This window comes from Corvus moneduloides, chromosome Z, assembly GCF_009650955.1.
Source record: "Corvus moneduloides isolate bCorMon1 chromosome Z, bCorMon1.pri, whole genome shotgun sequence".
NCBI classification, from domain to species: domain Eukaryota; kingdom Metazoa; phylum Chordata; class Aves; order Passeriformes; family Corvidae; genus Corvus; species Corvus moneduloides.
In genome coordinates this window covers 6,044,611-6,063,464 of record NC_045511.1, presented here as the reverse complement: position 1 = coordinate 6,063,464, position 18,854 = coordinate 6,044,611, and the positions used below count along the sequence as shown (strand labels likewise).

The following is an 18,854-nucleotide window of genomic DNA, read 5'->3' as shown; positions in this document are numbered from 1 at the left end:
TAAAAGTTAAAAATGTTCATCACTTCTAAATGATAAAGAATTAGAAACTTCCCATTTTTTTTCTGAAGTTCTAAATACAAAGTATTGGTTTTACAAATTTTGTTAACCCTCACCTCTGTTTCTTTACCTATGTCTAAAAAATTAGTTTTTCTTAGAAGTTGAAGAAGCAATGTTTGTTCATATAATATTTGATTCCAGAATGTGATTACTGTTCTAGTCATCATCCAGGAAAGTACCTGAAGCTTGAATTCCTTATAAAAATTACTTCTCTTCATCAGGATTTTTGAACATGTCTCTTTCTCAAAGTTCATCAGCCTACCTATGCATTTACGAAGTTTGTGACATACTTTCTTGTTAAGAATCTGTTCTAGATTCTCTTGCCAGGTTCCATGGACACTTCTAAAACTTCAAAGGCTATTCTTTGAAGTGTAGAAGTCTTGCTGATGTTTTGTTTGCCTCATGCTTTTTGAAATATAAATATAGGAGGAAAAATGCCCTGTTAATAACCTTCATCTTTTGATACCTGTTTTTTGCTTCACTTACTATTCTATTTGTTGAAGAAACTCTTGAGTATTTCTTCCTCTCCTAGAGAGGAGGTCCATACCCCCAAACCTGTCAGTGTTTAAGAGGCATTTGGACAATGCCCATAAAAACATGCTGTAGTTTTTGGTTAGCCCCGAAGTGGTCAGACAGTTGGACAGTCTCTTCTAACTGAAATTTTCATGGGACAGTCCCTTCCAAATGAAATTCCCTTTGCCTTTGCCTTTGCCTTTGCCTCTGCCTCTGCCTCTCCTTTTTCTTTTCCCTTTCACTTTCCATTCTTTCCCCTCCTAGGCTTGGCAGTTACACTTTCTGGTAAGACTGTGTTTTTCTCCAAAGTTTGATTTTAAAATTACAAAGTCATTAGAATTGCTAAATATGCTAGGCACAGAGCTCTCAAACAGTCTGACCTAAAAGAAAAAGAGAGACCAGGGGCCAAATTAAACAGCAATTTAGATGATATCTGATCTAATTATGCCACTTTATGCCAGAATTTCCCACAAAGAGAATGCAAACATAAGGGCACTGTGCTTGAAATAATGCAAGATTCGTAGATTAATCACATGTGACATATTTAATTTCTTTTTACAACTCACTCTTTAATAATTTACTGTTTTAAAGCATAATCAAATAATGGACATGATTGGTGGGTGTGGATTAAACACTGTCAGCTGCTGATACATTTTCATGGCAAATAAATATTTTCTTGTTTGAATAACTTGTGCTCTCTTCAATTACATGTCTCTCATCAAATACCAGGACATTGGAGAAAATGTTCTAAGCATGACTTTTGATATGCAGCCATAGTTCATAGGTATTTATTGACAAGCAAGAGAACACAATGGCCTTTAGTTTTGGATGAAAATATTTTCTGTGTCAGTGGAGGGAACAGTGCCAGGAAATGCATGAAGGAGCTGTATTGTTGGTGGAGAGAGAATGGTGCATTCCCTGCCTTGATACATCACTAGTGAAGTTCTCCAGAAAATACCAAGTGCTTTTTCAGCTGAACCTTAGAATATAAAATACCTGCCTAAGTTATGATAAACAAAGAGCTTCCAGAATTTCTTTAGGTATTTTTGATGCCTGCCCCAAAAAACAATGGCTGCCACAGACAGAAAAAGCATACAGAAGTTGCCTATAGGTCCTCCTACAAGGAATCTTCCAGACAGCTCTGAAGCAGCATTATGTTACCAAGGTAGAAAGAAACTATTGTGGCACTGACTACACTTTAGCCCAGTACTTTTATTCAGGAGGCATTCTAAAGCACAAAGCTCTGCCTATTACCAGCCCTCATCTAAGTTCTGGATGGGATTGGACTTTTGCCAAGCCTGAACCCTTCCACAAATATTGAATTTATAGTTTCTTGATTAAAGTAGGTAAAATGTGTCTGCTTCTGTGTTGCAAGTTGTCTTCTTTCCTTTTTATAGGTTTTAAATTAAAAAAAAAACCGATGGGAAAAGTACAAGTTCATAGTCATTTCAGTGAGCCTTTAAACATGTTTTTTAAACTTAATATTCTGACTAGAAATGCATTCGTTTACTCCTGGGGAGGTTTGGAAGGTTATTAGTATTTAATAGGAATGTGTCTGTAATTTGTTCCAAATGAGAGAAACTTCACCGCAGATTTAAACACAGAGGTTTATCACAGGAAAAAGTAGATGTGGGGAGAGAGTTTCTGGCAAGAGTGCTTGGTTTATAGTTTTAAAATGTCCTTTTTACTATGAGGTTGTTTTTCTCTTAGAGTTGGAGTGTTGTAAGACTGTGCTTCCAAAAAAGACCCAGAACAAAATGTGCTAAGCTTGCTGTTGTCATGAGGAAAGAATTATTTTCATAGCTCTCAATAGCCAAGAGGTACTGTTATCTAATCAGTGGACAAGGATTTGCATAATATTTGAACATGATGACACTATTATGCAAATTTTTTCAGTGAAATGAGCCACTAACATAGAACTATTATCAAAATGGCTGGTCAAACTTCTCCATGGCTATCCATGGATCCCAATTCTAGTCAGTTTATGCTGGACTAGAAAGGGCATTGCTACCCTGCTTTCCTAAATTTTGTGCTTTAGGAAGGCATGATAGCTGAACTGCTGAGAATGGACATTTTATGTGAGTCTTAAAAATAAAGGAGAGAGAAGAAAGAACAGGAAAGGGAAAAAGCAGAAAATTTAAAATTATATTAATTTCAGGCACAATCAGCAACTCGATAGTTGGAGTGATAGAAAGTTAATCTGGAAGTAAAATACTTTTTCAATGCCAGCCTGGACATTTCTAATCTCTTAGTGCAGGCTCTGCTGTACTTTTGGCCTGCCAGGACAGCCCCCCACAACCCCCTTTTTTTGGCCACGTTTGGAATAATGCCTCTCCCCACTGCTCTGACCCCAGATATTTGCAGCTAGCCCTGCCATGTTCCTGCACCCCTCCTGTATGAGGAATTAACTGTCAGCTCTGATTTTGAGGTGAGCTCTAAGGACTAGCACATAGGGTTAGCTGGTATGTATTGGCAAGCCCAGTAGCTGGCTTTTCATGCTCCAAATGCCCATATATATATATGCGTATATATATATTATTTTTTCCCTACAAACACATGTATGCATTCACAGATACACTCATATATTTATATATGTATAAATAAGTGTATATATGTATATACATATACACATATGAATATAAAAGAATAAAAGACAAACTTCCAGGGAAACTAAAGCCATGAGAAATTTGGAAAGAGCTGCTGGGAGGAAATAGGTACATAAGCAAAGACTGAGTTGGCAATACACTGTGTTACATCTTTTGTGCATACATTAGCTAAAAAAAGTGTTTTGAACTGTATTTTCTTCTCCTTGTTGTAAGTACTCATCTGTCTGTGTTTCTATGTGCCTAACACTTTCTGTTGAAAGTGCTGTTTGTTGAGAAACAGTGCTCCTGGGATAAACAGCTCCTCCTGCTCCAGCAGCTTTTCTCCCTGTCCTCTTTCTCTGTGCCTTGTCCAGATATAAACCCACAGCTGCTCTTCCCTGAGTGGTTAGCAGCAGGCTTCAGGTAGGTTTACTCCTCATCTCAAGAGGACTTTTGCAGAGGTCATCCCTTGCCCATGCTTGAATAACTCTTTTGGGTTTTCTTGGGTTTTTATTAGTTCTGACAGGGGTGAATGTTTGAGTTTTGAGGTGGTTTTTGTGGTGGTTGGTTGGTTGTTTGGTTGGTTTGGGGAGGTTATGGGTTTTCATACTTTTATTTTTATCCTTTTTTTTCCTGAGACCCCAGAGATACCTGAAGAGAAATCAGAAAAAACAGAGTAATACAGAGTCTCTTTGATTGAGTATATAAATAACCTTTGGGTAACAACAACAGGAAAGAAAAACTCATTAAGGAGCTGTGGTTCTTGATTGCTGTGCCAGTTTTGTTTACCTTAACAGAACAATTTGGCCTGCAAAGTGAGGATTCACCCAACTCACATTTCTAATTTTATCTTTCTATTTGCCTTGCCTTCAAATGTTGTGGATGTGAAGCAGAGGTGTAAACACCATCCAAGAAATCCTCCTCTACTCTTGCCAGGTTTATGGAACATAGCACAAGCAGTATTGCAATATGAGTAAAACTTGTAGTGAGGAAGTGGATCTAAAAAAGATGTTGGCATACAGAACAGAAATGCAGAGACACGGAGTCGCTCAAGCATGCTAAAAAATAAATTTGTGTTTTGCAGGCTGAACTCTCTCATGACAGGCTCATTAAAAGTTCTTGCTGCCAAATGCTGTTTGTTTTCACCTTCAGAACTGTCTGTGTTAATAATGAGCAACTCCACTTGCAAGTTATTTGCATAAAGTATTGTTCCTGTCAGTGGTGCAGTGCTAGGCAAGGGTGAGAGGGAGGGCACACAGCAAATGAATTCAAGTGCCTGGTTTAACCCATTACAAAAACACTGGTGTAGTCTAGGCTGGTATGACATATTCTTGATGAAGTCCATCTTAGTAGGACTTGACAGTAGGAGGGGTTTACTAAATATTATGTCCAGTATTACTATCAGAACCTTGGTTTGTATATTGAGACTTTCCACCCCTAAACTCTTAACTTCATGTGAAACTCGATTCCTCTTGAGTCAGCTAGCTTCCTATCCTTAAGTGTTTCTACTTTCACAGATGGCTATTACATGATATCTCTCCATTCCTCTGGGAACATTGTTGTCAGCAGCTGGTGCATTCCCCATACACTTAAAGCCTCCAATGGTATAGGAGTTCCACAGTAACAATGAGAATCTGTAGGAAATTTTCTGTAACATTATTAAAGGGAGGAACACAAGAAAAACACTGATTCAGGTAGTTACTGTAAAAACAACTAACATATTTTTGCTTTATTGTTTTATTGTATGTCAAATTTCACAGTTATAAATTTAACTCAAATGAAAACCCAAGGTAATCTAGAATTACTTGTCTCTCTACCATTTAATACATATCTGATAAAGGAGAGTTGGCCATTCTTCTTTCCCTGTCTACAGATGTATGTGCCCTATTCAAGATCTTTACTGATGGAAAAACTTTACTGGTCCTTTTAGCTATTGAATTGATCACAAAAAACAATGAGTTTTTCTAGTATGAAATCCTACATATCAGGATCTGAAGCATGAAAATGCTTGCAGATGACTAATTTCTATTTTACATGAAAAAAATCAACTAAGAAAAGAAGGCCAACAAAGCATACTAGAGGCATCAAAACACAGAAGGGAAATCTGTGCAAGTATCAAGAGTCTTCCAAATACTCAGGAGGGTGGGCTGTTAGCCAGTGTGCTGTATACAATGCTCAGAAAATGAACAATTTCTTTAGTACTGTAACCACTATACCTTATAATAATGTGATTTAATAATTAAAATCTGATGCCTGCTAAAAAAGATTCACAAAGATAAGATCAGCTAACCAGAAGCTAATGGAATAGTGTAGCTGTATTAAAAATTGAATTTATGAAAGTGAATGTAATATTTGAAAATATTTCTTGTAGCTGCTGAGATTTTTTTTTGGTGTGTGTGTTTTGTCTAAGATTTGTAAAATACCTCTTTTTGTCTTCTGTGTGTGGTAGTTTTCAAAAAGCATTCCCTCACCTCTGCATTTTCACTCTACTTGTTTAACAATCATCTATTCTTACCAGACATTAACTACATGAATGAAGTCCCCGACATGATCTATGTGTCTTGTTTTCGGCCCATCAAAGATAAAAATGAACTGCCTTGCTTAAAATGCTAATCAATAACAGGCCAAATTTTATTCTTCCTTGGGCTTATTTTATTTCATTTTCTTATAAATAAACATCAGTCAGTGCAAATACAGATGTTATATATCAGAATTTAAATCTAAGAAGACAGTCATCAGATTAATTCTGTGGTCTTGCAAAATAGACTAAGATAACATAACAGCAGACAGTAGCTCTACCTGAACTGGAAATAGTTTTCTTCAAGTACAAGTATGTAACAGTACTTGAGGATACAATCATAGTGATTTACAACTATAAATATGATAAAATATAGAAATCAGTTTTCTGCTTAGTTCTTCCATAAGAATAAAAGCTAATAAACAAAAAGACCACGTACATAGTTGTATTATCTGTTTCAAATAAATGAAATAATTGTAATAAAATACAATATTTAATATTAAAGCTTGTGATTTTTGTAGTCTGCTATCTCTTCTGTCAAATGGTATTTAAGTTCCTTAATGGTCATATGGAAGGAGCTATCCTTAGGGCACTTACAAATATATTCTTGTCTGAATACAAAAAACATGCTTATGAATGTGTGGAACACAAAGGTTAAGTAACACATTATTGTTATATATAAGTAACACATTGGTTACTTATATTTGTGTCCATTTGTTACATGATAATAAACACTTTACTACATAAATTTTGCATTAGAACTATTAAAATTTTAATTGCTTCCTCATAGCAAGTGCATATAAACTAATACCAACAGGAATGTGATTATCTATATTTGGAACTAATATACTCCACTTTATTAAAGGTCATCTGTCTATGTCATATATACTGAAATATCCCTTTAGAAAATCTTCTTTTTTTATCATCCTGTTAACATGGCATTAGCTATGAATTTAGAATTATGAATTAGAATTTGAGAACAACCCCAAATACCTGGTTTCTTCCCAGACTGACACAAATCAAATGCTTGCATCCAGACGAGCATCTTCTGTCCCAAAGTCAGTCAGTGTTTGGATCTTTATCTGCAGCTTCATGCCCCTTTGGGTAAAATCATTTAACAACTTTGATCTTGATTTGTTGTCCTTTAAACTCGTTTTTTATTCTCATTATTTATTTTTATAATCAAGAGTTCCTAAGCCCAGCCTACCTAGCTTTACACTACACAGAAAAGAGTTGGTGTCTTGGATAGAAAGCATCATTGACTAATGGCTTTATTGCTAGGGCTGTTCACTCTTACCTGCAGGCAGGCTTCAGTGGAAACCACCCAGAGCAAAATAAGATTGTCTTCAGTAGCACTGGCCTCCTGCTTGTCATACTATCATACATACTAATTGAACATGTCTCTAACTAACAAGCAAATAGACATTGATGAAATCTGTTTGAAAATCTCTCTTCTGTACAGAAAGGCTGAATACTTTCTGTAGGCCGTATTTTACTTGTATCCCTCCCAGATGTTTTGTCTAATAACAAATCAAATAAATGAAGCGAGCAACAAAAAATTAAAAACAAGCAGACAAAAAACCCTAAAACAGCAACAAAACCCCCCACAAGCCCAAAACCCAAACCAACAAACAAAAAAAGTGCAAGTAAAGCTTTTTTCATAAATGAAATATGCACAGGCTTAGGGCACATCTTAATACCTTAATATTCAGGAAATCTGGGAGCAGCTATCCAAGCTCCTGACAACAGCTGGTAGAGGCTCAGCCAGTTCAAAGCATAAGCAGAAAAAGTTTATGTCTGTCTGGCCTTTCCCACAAAGACATAACCTAACTTCCTGTGAGATCTGCTAAAGTCTAACTACTGCTTTAGCTTTCCATCTTGAATCACTGAAACTCTATCAAAGCAGCAGCTGCTGTAATCCAGAATGAACAGGAATCATATCTTTTACCTCATATTCTTTAGTTTCAGTAATGACCTTGGATATTTTTTAATCCTGAAGTGTTCTCTGTTGCATGTAGAATCTCATTTTCTTATTAATTTATGACATGAGTGATGTATATGCAAAAATGGAGGCCCACTTAATCTATTTTTCTTTTCTTCACAAGGGAATACTTCTAGCCTAGAAACTATTTCAGAAAACATACCAAATATGTTTGTTACTGGTTATTCTTCTTTCTCTGTAGGAAGGTAAATTAAATAGATTTACCTGTTTAGTAAAGTAATCTATTTCCTAGCTATTAAAAAAATGGAAATAATTATATTAATTTTAAAAGTTTGTTGAAATTAAATATGCACAGATGATCTATTAGTTACAAGATTGCACTGACATATATCTCATCTAAAGCTATTAATATTAATGTCTTAAAAATATTAAATAGTTATGTTGGAACATGAAATAGTTATGCATTTCCTGTATTTCATTTATTGCTGTTGTGTCTCAAATTTTGTGCAGGCATAGGTGGTTGAATAGTTAGGCTTAGAAGGGGTCTCTGGAGATCATCCAGTCCAAACCCCTGCCAAGGCAGGGCCACCCAGAGCAGGTGACACAGGAGCACATCCAGGTGGATGTTAAGTGTCTCAAGGGAGGGGGACTCCACAGCTTCCCTGGGCAGCCTTTTCCAGTGCTGTGCCGCCCTCAACATAAAGAAGGTCTTCCTCATGTGAAGGTGAAACTTTTTCAGTTTTAATTTACGGCCATTGTTCCTTGTCCTGTCACTGGGCACCACAGAAAAGTCTGGCATCATCCTCTTGGCACCTGCCCTTGAAATATTTATATGCATTGATGAGATCCACTTCCAGTCTTCTTTTCTCTAGACTAAACACTATGCTAGATGTTGCATATAAATGTATTAACACATAGTCCCTACCCTGAAAAGTTTTAAATGGAAATAATCAAAGCAAGAAGTGGAGGTAAGACTTAAATTTCTACATTTCATACTTCAAAGGCAGTTGGTTAAGATGAGTGTAGTAACTGGTTTGAGGTAAGGGACAAAAGGCAAATTTCTTCTTTTTTTTTTTTTTTTTTTTTCTGGATATCATCCTCATTTTAAGAGCACTGCCATACAATCTTTTCTTTTTTCTTTTTCTTTTCTTTTTTTTTTTTTTTTCTTTTTTGTCAGCAAAAAGCTGTAATGGTGCTCATTGACAGGAGAACAAATGGGTTAAAATCACAAGAACAGAACAATTAGACATTGCCTTTTTGGTCAGGATGTTTCTTGGCTTCAGGAACCATCCTGTTCTCATAATGAAGGTCCTAAGGATGCTGTTTTGTTCCAGTATTTTATCCAGATTTTACCTCTGTCACAGTGGGAAGGTACAAGGCATGTGCACAAGAGAAGGTTCTTACCCAACTCTCAGAATAAAGTAAATCCCTAACAACTCAGGATATATGGACTGACAGGGGGCCATGCCTTTCTGCTCCTCTCCACTCTCCCCTCATGACAGAATTGATATGTCCCTCCTATTGTGATCCAATGCAGAGTTCTCCTTTTTCTACTTATTCTCAGGATTGCAGAGCTGTACAATAACTCTTGTCAGAGTTTGCTTTCTATAAAAACAAAAACAAAAAAACAGAAAAAAAAAAAGTTTTCAATTTATTTGCAGTGTAAAAATTTTTTTTTGTTATTGTTTCAGGACACAGCAGGCCAGGAGAGATACAGAACAATTACCACAGCTTACTACCGGGGTGCAATGGGCTTCATTTTAATGTATGACATCACAAATGAAGACTCTTTCAATGCTGTGCAGGATTGGTAAGTAAAAACTGGAATTAATGTTAAATATCAGAGAATACGTGTGATATCACTTATCTGCTGTGACAGTGCAAATTGTTTTGGAAAACTTATTTCCAAACTCAGTGCTCAAGCATTCCTATACCCAAATATATAGTGGTGGGGTTTTTTTCAGTTGGGAAAGTCAATGAATATTTTAAAATGTTTTGCATATAATTAATTGTAACCATTGTGTTTTCTGTAATTTCAGTTCATGTACCTTATTGATACTACTAAATCCAGCAACATGCTAATGTGGAGACTCACTGCTAAGATATCAGAAACTGTTTCCATACTTTATGGAAAAAAATGAGATACCATGTTTGAGGGTCATTTGTGAATTTAATTTTTCATCATGTTGCTTTTAACCATAGCCCAATATACATTGTTATGTCAGTTCTGTGAATCAAGTGTTAAGATGAGCTAACTTTATTAGAATAGCAGAACCTAGAACGGCTGGAACTTATATTGCCTGGAGTTATGTGAATGTCCAGATGTCTCCATAAAAGTGGAGACATCATTCTAATCACACGTGTCAGTCAGCATCCAGACAATCCAAAGCTTTTTTAAATAAAACTAACCTAAAAGGAAAGCCAGAGTTTCCCTAAGTGACTTTCTTTTTACTTTACAAGTTATTTTGATATCCAAGAGCCTTCCAGCAGTTCTCTAAGTGATATGAACAACATTTGTCATGTGTGCTCCACATCCTCTCTTGCATGCAAGTTCCCACGGGACAGGTGTGTTTGAAAGAGAATTTTGTTCAGAGTTTGTGTGATTTGTTCAGTATATTTATTTGGCTTTTTAAAAATTTATTTTATTATATGCTCTACTAAGTACTTCTTTCAGGACAAACAAGGTCAGAAGCATGTTTCACACTTAAAGAGTAGTAATGCTCTGATGCCTGTTTTTAACAGAAATTGTTGCGTAGCATTAAACCATCCAAGAAAAAGAATTTTCTCTCTTTCACACTCTTTGACTTATTATTGTGGTAGAAAGTGTCACAGAACCCATGGAGCACTTTCCCTCTCAACACCTGGAGTTTTTCTTGCTCTGTATTAGCTGAGATTGGTAATTTATCACTCTGAAAATAATAAATGAAAACCTTAGCTTGACTCTGCTGAAATGAAATGGGATTTTGGGTTGCCTAACATTTCCCATGTAAGCACCAGGGGAAAGAGCCAGCTCCAGCCTGTGTCCCTTCTTTTCTCCATCAAGTTATCTGTATGACTCCACAACAAATTGCTCTTGTGAGCAACTCCTTCCATTTATGAATCAATAAGCTTGCATGACTATTATAGACTGGTAACTATCTTTGGACAATTGAATGTTTCCGAGTGGAGACTCTGCTTGATACTCCAAGAGGAAGGAACCTTTGCTCCCTATGAGTTGTTATGCCAAAGGGATGTTTTGCCAATATTGTACAAGCTGGAAACATCATGTGAGTAGTTGCTGTTACACATTTGTGAGTACTGCTCTATTCAACTGTGTGAGACAGAATCTCCTACCTAACAGGAGGTAGCTGAAAGTGTTAATTCAGAGATGCTGCTGTGAAAGTTTAACAAAAACAGGGAATCAAGGAATACACCAATCTCCCTGCTGAACCTGCAGATGTGACTGCCAACAGCACTGCTTCCTGGCCCTGCCAGATGAAGCACTTTCTTGCTTTGCCCTGTTTTTCATTGTCCATGGGCTGATTCTATTCTAGCACTGGGTTAACTGGGTGATAATGTCTTGTCTAGGACCAGCTGTGATCTGAAAATTTCATTGTCCCTTCTCCAGGCAGACCAGATGGCATGCCATGTATTATCTCTCTTCTTCTAACACAAAGACTTCTTTTATAGCAAGTGTAAATATGAGTACTTACTATTAATTTTCCCACCTGTTTGTTTTCCAGTCTCCTAGATCTGTTATGTTTGGCACTCTTTGTCTCCTGGCAAAAAGTAACTAGGCTTCATACTAGTTAAAAAGAAAAAAGTTACTGTAAAATGAAGCAAGAAAATATTTAAAAGCTATGGAGTTCTTAAATAGATTCATTATGAAATATGATTCTTCCCTAATTTTTATCTAGAAGTTTTACAAACCATCGACAGCTCTGATAGAAATTTGGTAGAAAGAAGGGGTTGCAGTATTATGTGTTGAGAGCTACTGAGAAGTCATCTGCATCATGAAAGGAATGATAGATATGCTGAATGTCTCACTTGTCAGGATGAGACATAGATTTTCCTGTTATTTGTATTTTTAATGTCATAAGCCCAGTTGCTGCTCTGCTGTTCCTCCTTTTTTTCATTACTCCCATCTCACAGCTCATAATTAATTTTGATCAGCCCTGGCTTCAATTTTGGTAGTAATTAAAAAACTACAGCTTGCTTCTGAGTGTGAGAAAAGTTAAAGATAACTGGCAATTACCAATGCTGCAAAAAAGCAGGCATGGCTATGTGCAGATATCTGTGTCTTTCTGAAAGTTAGGGCAGGAGAGAGCATGAGCTTTTAAGTCCTTTTGAGGCTTAAAGTGCTCTTCTCTGTGATAAATGTGCCTCTCTAAGCAGTAGCGCCATTTCATATATATGCACACAGGTCATATCTGAGTTCAAATCACATCACAAGACTTGATCTAGAAACTGCACTGCAGTCAGAACAATGAACCTACAAGTATCTTTTAGATTTGGATAAAGGACTTCCGTTTAAAATGTGTGTTGGGATGATTTTTTATATTAAAAGGTATTTTTTCAGCCTAAAATATGACTGACATTTCTCCTTTTTAACTACAGGTACAGATGAATAATAGTTGTATCTCTAGATGACGTATCTAAGTCAGCATAAATCTATTCAGCTGTGAAAAATTCTATAGCCAATGTGACTATTACCATTTTACATTAAAAAGATCAGTATCCATAATTTTATCTAAATCTATTAGCACCTATATATGTAATATGTAGCCAAGAATTCAGAGAGAGTGGATTTGTGCTGAAAGTCAGTCTGCTAGCAAAACCAGCCAATCAAACATGCTTTGACTCAGCAGTTCTCCTATGGAACTCTCCCCAGGGTTTGAAGCTGCTTTTGCTAAGAGGCTTTTTCTTTCAGAAGTGCAGCTAATGCTGCAAGATGTGTGCCTTGAAATAGCTTGATGCGCATTGGTCATGCCACCCTAAAGGATGAAGATTTGGGGAATATTTATTTATTTCCTTTAACTAGGAATCAGTTGTAGGGCATCATTTTCTGCTTGCCTGAGTTCTAAATTAGAAAAAGAGTATAACCAAATAACCAAAACTTTCCATTTAGCTGAATTCTTAAGATAGCATCCACATGTTTCAAGAAACTGGCCTAGTGGGATCTATTTTCTTTAGAAATTCCTTCTAATTAAATCTGAAGGGGAAATAGGTAAATGTTAAGAGTGGCTCGATGCCACTTCAATGTGTATTTTTTAGTTTAGCTGTAATGTCACAGTGCTTGCATTAATTCCTGTTTTATCCTACCACCTGCAGCATCTATATTTGTTAGCATTTTCCTTCTATACATTTCACTAGGACATATTATGCCTTTCATCTTTGTGTTTCAGTCCACATAAGTTTCAGCCTTTATGGCAGTGGTCCCTTATAGTAGAAAGGAGAGGGTGTAGGCTTTGTACTGTCTTTGCAAGTGGTATCAACTCAATATGCTGAGTTCTATAGAAGTTACAGGGAAATTAATGCCTCTGAGTTGAAGTTAAACCTGTTTTTATGAGTACTTTTCTGGACATCTAATGACTGAATGGGAACGAATTGAAATATCCTTATATTCAGCATGTTTCTAATGCAATATCTTCACCTAGGTCAGAAACAGCAGGTATCTAAAACATGATCTAGAAGGCTGAAGTTTTGTGTTCCAGGCTGAAATCCTAGTGTGACACTTCTCTGGGTCTGAAGGCTGAATGGGGATAGAGCACATGGTATACAGCTTTTTACACTGACTTTAAGTTGCTCCTCTGCACCTGAAAACGTTGTCCCAACTGCAGATGTTTGTCCAGCAATATCTTTATCACTGTCAGGTGACTGCTGAAGACACTGCTGTGGAAGGCTTCCTTGTGCATGAATTAAAAATTTGAGAATTCCACATTGCTGAAGTCTCAGATTTAGGGTTGCTTCATCAGGAAACACATAAGGTTGAAGGGGTCTAAGGCTTTTAGCTGTTGAAGTGTTTAGATGATCTGTGTTGTGTAAACCTGTCAAGGGCTAAAAAAGCAGTTCTTCCTGCATTTTTGGCTGAGGTCTACGGGAGCAGGGAGGACAGTATGCTATGAAACACATTGATTACCCTCACCCTTTAAAAAAATAGAGCATTTGTAAAAAATTACATGATGGATGTTTTTTAATGTCCCTGTTGGAATGATTATAGTTACATGTCTTCTTAAAGAATTCAGAGGGTCTTCTATGAAAGACACTTCCTTTCCTTTTCTTTTTTGCTTTTTTCTAAGGTGTCATTTTAACTGCCCTCTTCTCCCCCCACCACAGTCTGCTCAAGATCATCATCTTTGAGAAGAAATCAGCTGTCAGAAGATCCTGTCTATTTCATGAGGTGACAGAGCCTCAGTTCACAGCAGACAGTTTGTGATTTTAAGAACTCTATCACACTCTGTTTACTTCTGTATACAGACAGAAATTATTTGCAGAATTTAGTACCAACCAATATACTCAGAACAGCATGAAAACTATTTTAATTTCAAATTAAAGACTGAATTAAATACTGATTGTACATTCTTCATCTGTGCCTATAACACATGGGAGGTAGTTACTGGGAAGTGGGTTTAGGGAAAGAGAATAGGAATGAAACACCACCCAGCAGATAAGACCAGAGCATCCTGAGCTGTAACGCAACCGGGGGCTTGTCAGCACAAGCCCCGGCGAGCCCTCGGGCAGAGGGGATGCAGCGTTGGCCGCCACAGCATCCTCGCTGGACGGCTCAGTGGAATCGGCGTGGGATGGGTGCGTGCCTGGCTCCTCCTCAGAGGAAGCACATTGTCGGGCAGCCGATGATCAGGCTCGCGTTGGCCCGGAGGCAAAGAAGGAGGGAGGGGCTTCTGGTGTGAGTTCCAACAGGTTTATTTGCAGGAGGGACCAGGGACCAGCAAAAGCCCCGAGGAGACGCGGGCTAGTCCCCTTTATGGGGGGGTCGAGTAAGGCAGGGAAAGGGAAAACAACCAGTGGGGTACAAGCAGAGGGGAGGATACAATTTTTCAGGACAGGGAGGCAGGAGTCATAACAGGGAACCAATTAATAACTACAAAAGGGAGAACTTTCTGGAACAGGGGGAGGTAATTTAGGACTGGGAGCCACCCAGGGGCAGGTAACCTAGACCTCAGTGATCTCTTCTGGTGACTGACATTTGATGGTTTCAGCCCGAGAGCAGGCTGAGCCACCCCAACAGAGCTGTGCAATATCACTTTAGACATTACTAAAAATATAGGGAAGAGGTGTTCTTGTGACATACATGTCTTGATTCAATTATTCAGGGTATCATTTTAGATGGTTTTAAAGCAGAACCTTAAAAAGTGTCCATGCTACTGTCAATTCAAGATAATACTGAGAATTAAGGCATGAAAAACATTAAATTCTTCAACATGGCATTTGAGTACTGGATTTACTAGATATGTCAGTAGTAGTTGTCGTTCTGCAACAACATAGTGGAAAAAATTCTTCCATTTCTTTGAACTTTTTCTGTCCATTCAACACCTTAACTGAACTAAAAGTTGGCAGCTACAGCTACAGTGCACTAGAAACGGGGGGGTTTATGTATTCTGTTATGTCTTATAATGGGAGATACGATGTCATTTTTTAATTGTCATTGAGGGAAAAGAAAAACCCAAACTGGAAATGACATTAGCATGTTATGGGTAAATGTAAGAAGTCCTCAAAGCAACCTAAGCCATTAAGTTAATGTCAGCACTGCTGGACACATTTCTAAAGGACGTATGTTCATACCTTTCTTTCACATCTAAAATTTCAGTCTAATATTCATGCATAACACAGGTTTGATCTATAGACAGGCTATTTTTCTTTTGTCTCTCAATACTGAACCTAGTTCTATCATTTAAGAAAAATCCATTATTTGCTGTATACCAGGGAACAAATCTGGAAAGTGCCCTTGGGCAAATTTAGCCCCCATGTCTCTTTGCCAAGGCACATGACCTGCCATGCAGCGCAGCTGATGGGGTCCTGTGGCACGGAGGACAGACACGTGCCGTGTGTGTCAGCGCCCACGTGCGTCCTCGGGAGCCCTGTCCACAGGGACAGAGCCCGGACACAGCGGCACTGTGCCCACCGGTGACCTATGCGCAAGCTGAGTGTCTGCCATGGGGCTGGCAGCAACCTCAGCGCAGACACACAGCTGAGAGACAGCTGGAAAAATACTCCAGTGGACCAGGCTGGTGTTAAATGCACATATAACTTATGCTGTATTATATTATAAACACACGCACACACATACATATATATAAGATAACTTGTGCTAGATATCAACACATATTTAAGCAGGTTCTCTTGGGTTGCTTTTGACATATTCATAGTTTTCAGCCACTGAGCAGTGAGGAGTTACATGCTGGTGGATAGTCATTCTCCTACTTAAAGCAAAAGATACACAATTTATATTCTGTGATAAAAAAGAGTGAAATTTATCACAGTATGATATTATGCTTTCATTTCTTTCTAAGTCTTTCATCTGCACCATGGATAAGGGGAAAGAGAAATAGTGTTATTTATGGACTTAAATATAAGAAAAAAATGCATTTTGCAATTTGAAGTATTGATAGGATTTGAAATTACATGAAATTTACCATTTTCTCTTTAATGCTTACTATTGGAAATGTACTTTTTAATGCACAAAATAGCTCTGAAATTCTTTTAACTTTTTATCTTCACTCTTTATTACTATAAGAAGGACAGAAACCAGTGGCAAAATAGGTATTTTTTCTAAAAAAGAAATCTTTTAATTTAAAAATTTTATGGAAACATTTGTGAAAAATTATTCTTGGTGGAAGAAATATGTTTTAAAACTGTGTAATTGAGGCCAGTTTGCTTAGCCATTTTTCACTCATAGTTTGCTTCATAATTCCTGTTGTAGGAAATTGCACACATGAAACAGTTCTCTGAGATGATGTCTTATCTTTTCCCTCAAAAATCTGTCATCAAACTTTGTCTCACAAATGCTAAATTGGTGCTAGCTCAAACTGCCTACATGCTTTCCCGTGTTAAGACCCACTCCAATGTCTTCCACAATGTTTCTCCCAACATATCCAAAAGAGGTATCCCCATTTAGCCTCCATGTCTCAAATTTCAAATTGAAGGGCAGGGCATAGACCTGGATATTTGAAGAATAGTATATACTGCAATTGAGTTCTCCTAAAAAAGAAAAGAAACCTGTATGTAGTATGGAAAGGAGAGAAAATGTTACAAATAGATCGTTTAGGTTTTTTACAGGTCTATAATTTTCAGAAGATCACACATGATAGACTAACAAAAAATATTCGGTGTTACCCAAAGTATTTCATAAAGTCACGGAATCATAGAATATGTTGAGTTGGAAGAGACCAGTCGGGATTATCAGATCCAACTCCTGGCCCTGTGCAGGACACCCCAAGAGTAACATCCTGTGCCTGAGAGCATTGTCCAAACACTTATTAAATTCTATCAGGATTGGTGCTGTGACCACTTCCCCTGGGAGTCTGTCCCAGTGCCCAACCACCCTCTGGGTGGCTAACCTTTTCCTGATAAAGTAAACTTCCCCTGAGTAAGTTTCATGATTTTTCCTCGGGTCTTGTCACTGGTGACAGCAGTGAAGTGATCAGTGCCTGCCCCTCCACTTCCCCTCACGAGGATGTTGAAGACCACAGTGAGGTCTCTCCTCAGTCTTCTCTAGGCTGAACAGACCAAGTGACCTCAGCTGCTCCTCATATGGCTTCACTTCCAGACTTTCACCATCCTCTTGTCCGTGCCCTGGATGTTTTCTAATAGCTTGATATCTTTCTTATATTGTGGCCCTGAGGACTTGAGGTGAGGCCGCCCCAGTGCAGAGCAGAGGGGACAATCCCCTCCCTTGCCCAGCTGGCGATGCTGTGCCTGATGCCCCCAGGACACAGCTGACCCTCCTGGCTGCCTGACTCTAAGTTTTGTACATGCCATAAAATATTACCCTCTCTTATCACTGACGTGGCCAATGCATGGCTTTAGGACAGCTCTTCATGAAAAAAGACAAACATATACCTGTTTTTCTAAAGGCTTTTCTTGATAGCATTTAATGTTAGGATTAACCACCACACTAGCCTGAACTACATTGCTTTGATGAAGATACTTACATTTTTCTTCCTACTAAACCCTAAAGTTAAATATGCACATTACAAATAGGAATTTAGGCAAATCCTTATCAAAGTGGTTTGTGTCTAGAAAATAGTAAACCTTTGACTTAAAAGTACAAACTCCTGAGAAAATGTTTTTTTGTAGGTTTACTGTCCAAAAAATAATTAATTCATTATACAGTTAGTCAGGAAAGACAGATGTTAAGTTTTCATGGCATTTTTCATTCTTGCCTATCTTTATGTCTTTAAACCATAGAAAGAAACATGTTTGTGGAACAGAAATTTTTTGTATGTGGTTCTTGGTCCTATTGTCTCTTACTCACACTTGCTCCTTTCATTCATTTTGTTGGGGGACTAAGGGCTTCTGCAGAAGGTTTTACATCTCTCCTTTGAACTTCCTTCACTGTAGATGTGACATTTTCTTAGATTCTAGGCAGCCACCCAGTATCAAGGTGTCCATTCAGCTGTCCTCAGCTGCATCAAACCTTACTAATGCTGCCAGTGGGAAGTCTAATAAGAAAAAGGAATAAATACTGACAGAGTTCCCTCAGGGTGCTTTGTGTCTTTCTTTTCCCTCTAATCTGAGCTTGGGCAGTACAGTCAGTAAGTCACTGACAGGAATCATGCACCCAGGTCCTACTCAGTCACCAACTGGTAAGTGCAGCTCCTCAGTGGAGGTAGTCTCAGGAACACGATTCAGGATTAAGTCACTTTCAACTTGCACTGGACCTAATTGGCTAAAATAACCTTTTATTTATCTGTATCTGTATGTATCAGCTGACATGCTATTTGATTAGGACAGCTGTTGGCCATTACTAGACATGAGCTATTACCACCACATTGCAGCCTCCCTGTTAGCACCAGCTGCAGACTGGCAGCTACATCATGAGTGTGGCTGCACCTTCTCTACAGCTGCCACCCCTGCAGATAAGGGCTGCAGTTCTGGGGATCAATCTCTTCTTGTTATTTCTGGTCTGTGGTAAGGAAGGTCGAATCCCTCCTTTCCTAAGACCTTTTTCCTCAGTCATAAACATGTGTCAGTATGTCTGATATGAAATGACGAGAATCTTTTATCTGGGAAAACATGA

At 37.9% G+C, this 18,854-nt stretch overlaps 1 protein-coding gene across 1 annotated transcript in view; it reads left to right on the top strand.

Annotated features, from left to right (window-relative positions):
- The window catches only part of RAB3C (RAB3C, member RAS oncogene family), a 126,084-nt gene that overhangs the window by 51,578 nt on the left and 55,652 nt on the right, over positions 1-18,854 (top strand). The window contains exon 3 of the mRNA XM_032096317.1: positions 9,307-9,425. Coding sequence (XP_031952208.1) covers positions 9,307-9,425 — 119 coding nt within the window. The remainder of the gene's footprint in view (positions 1-9,306; positions 9,426-18,854) is intronic.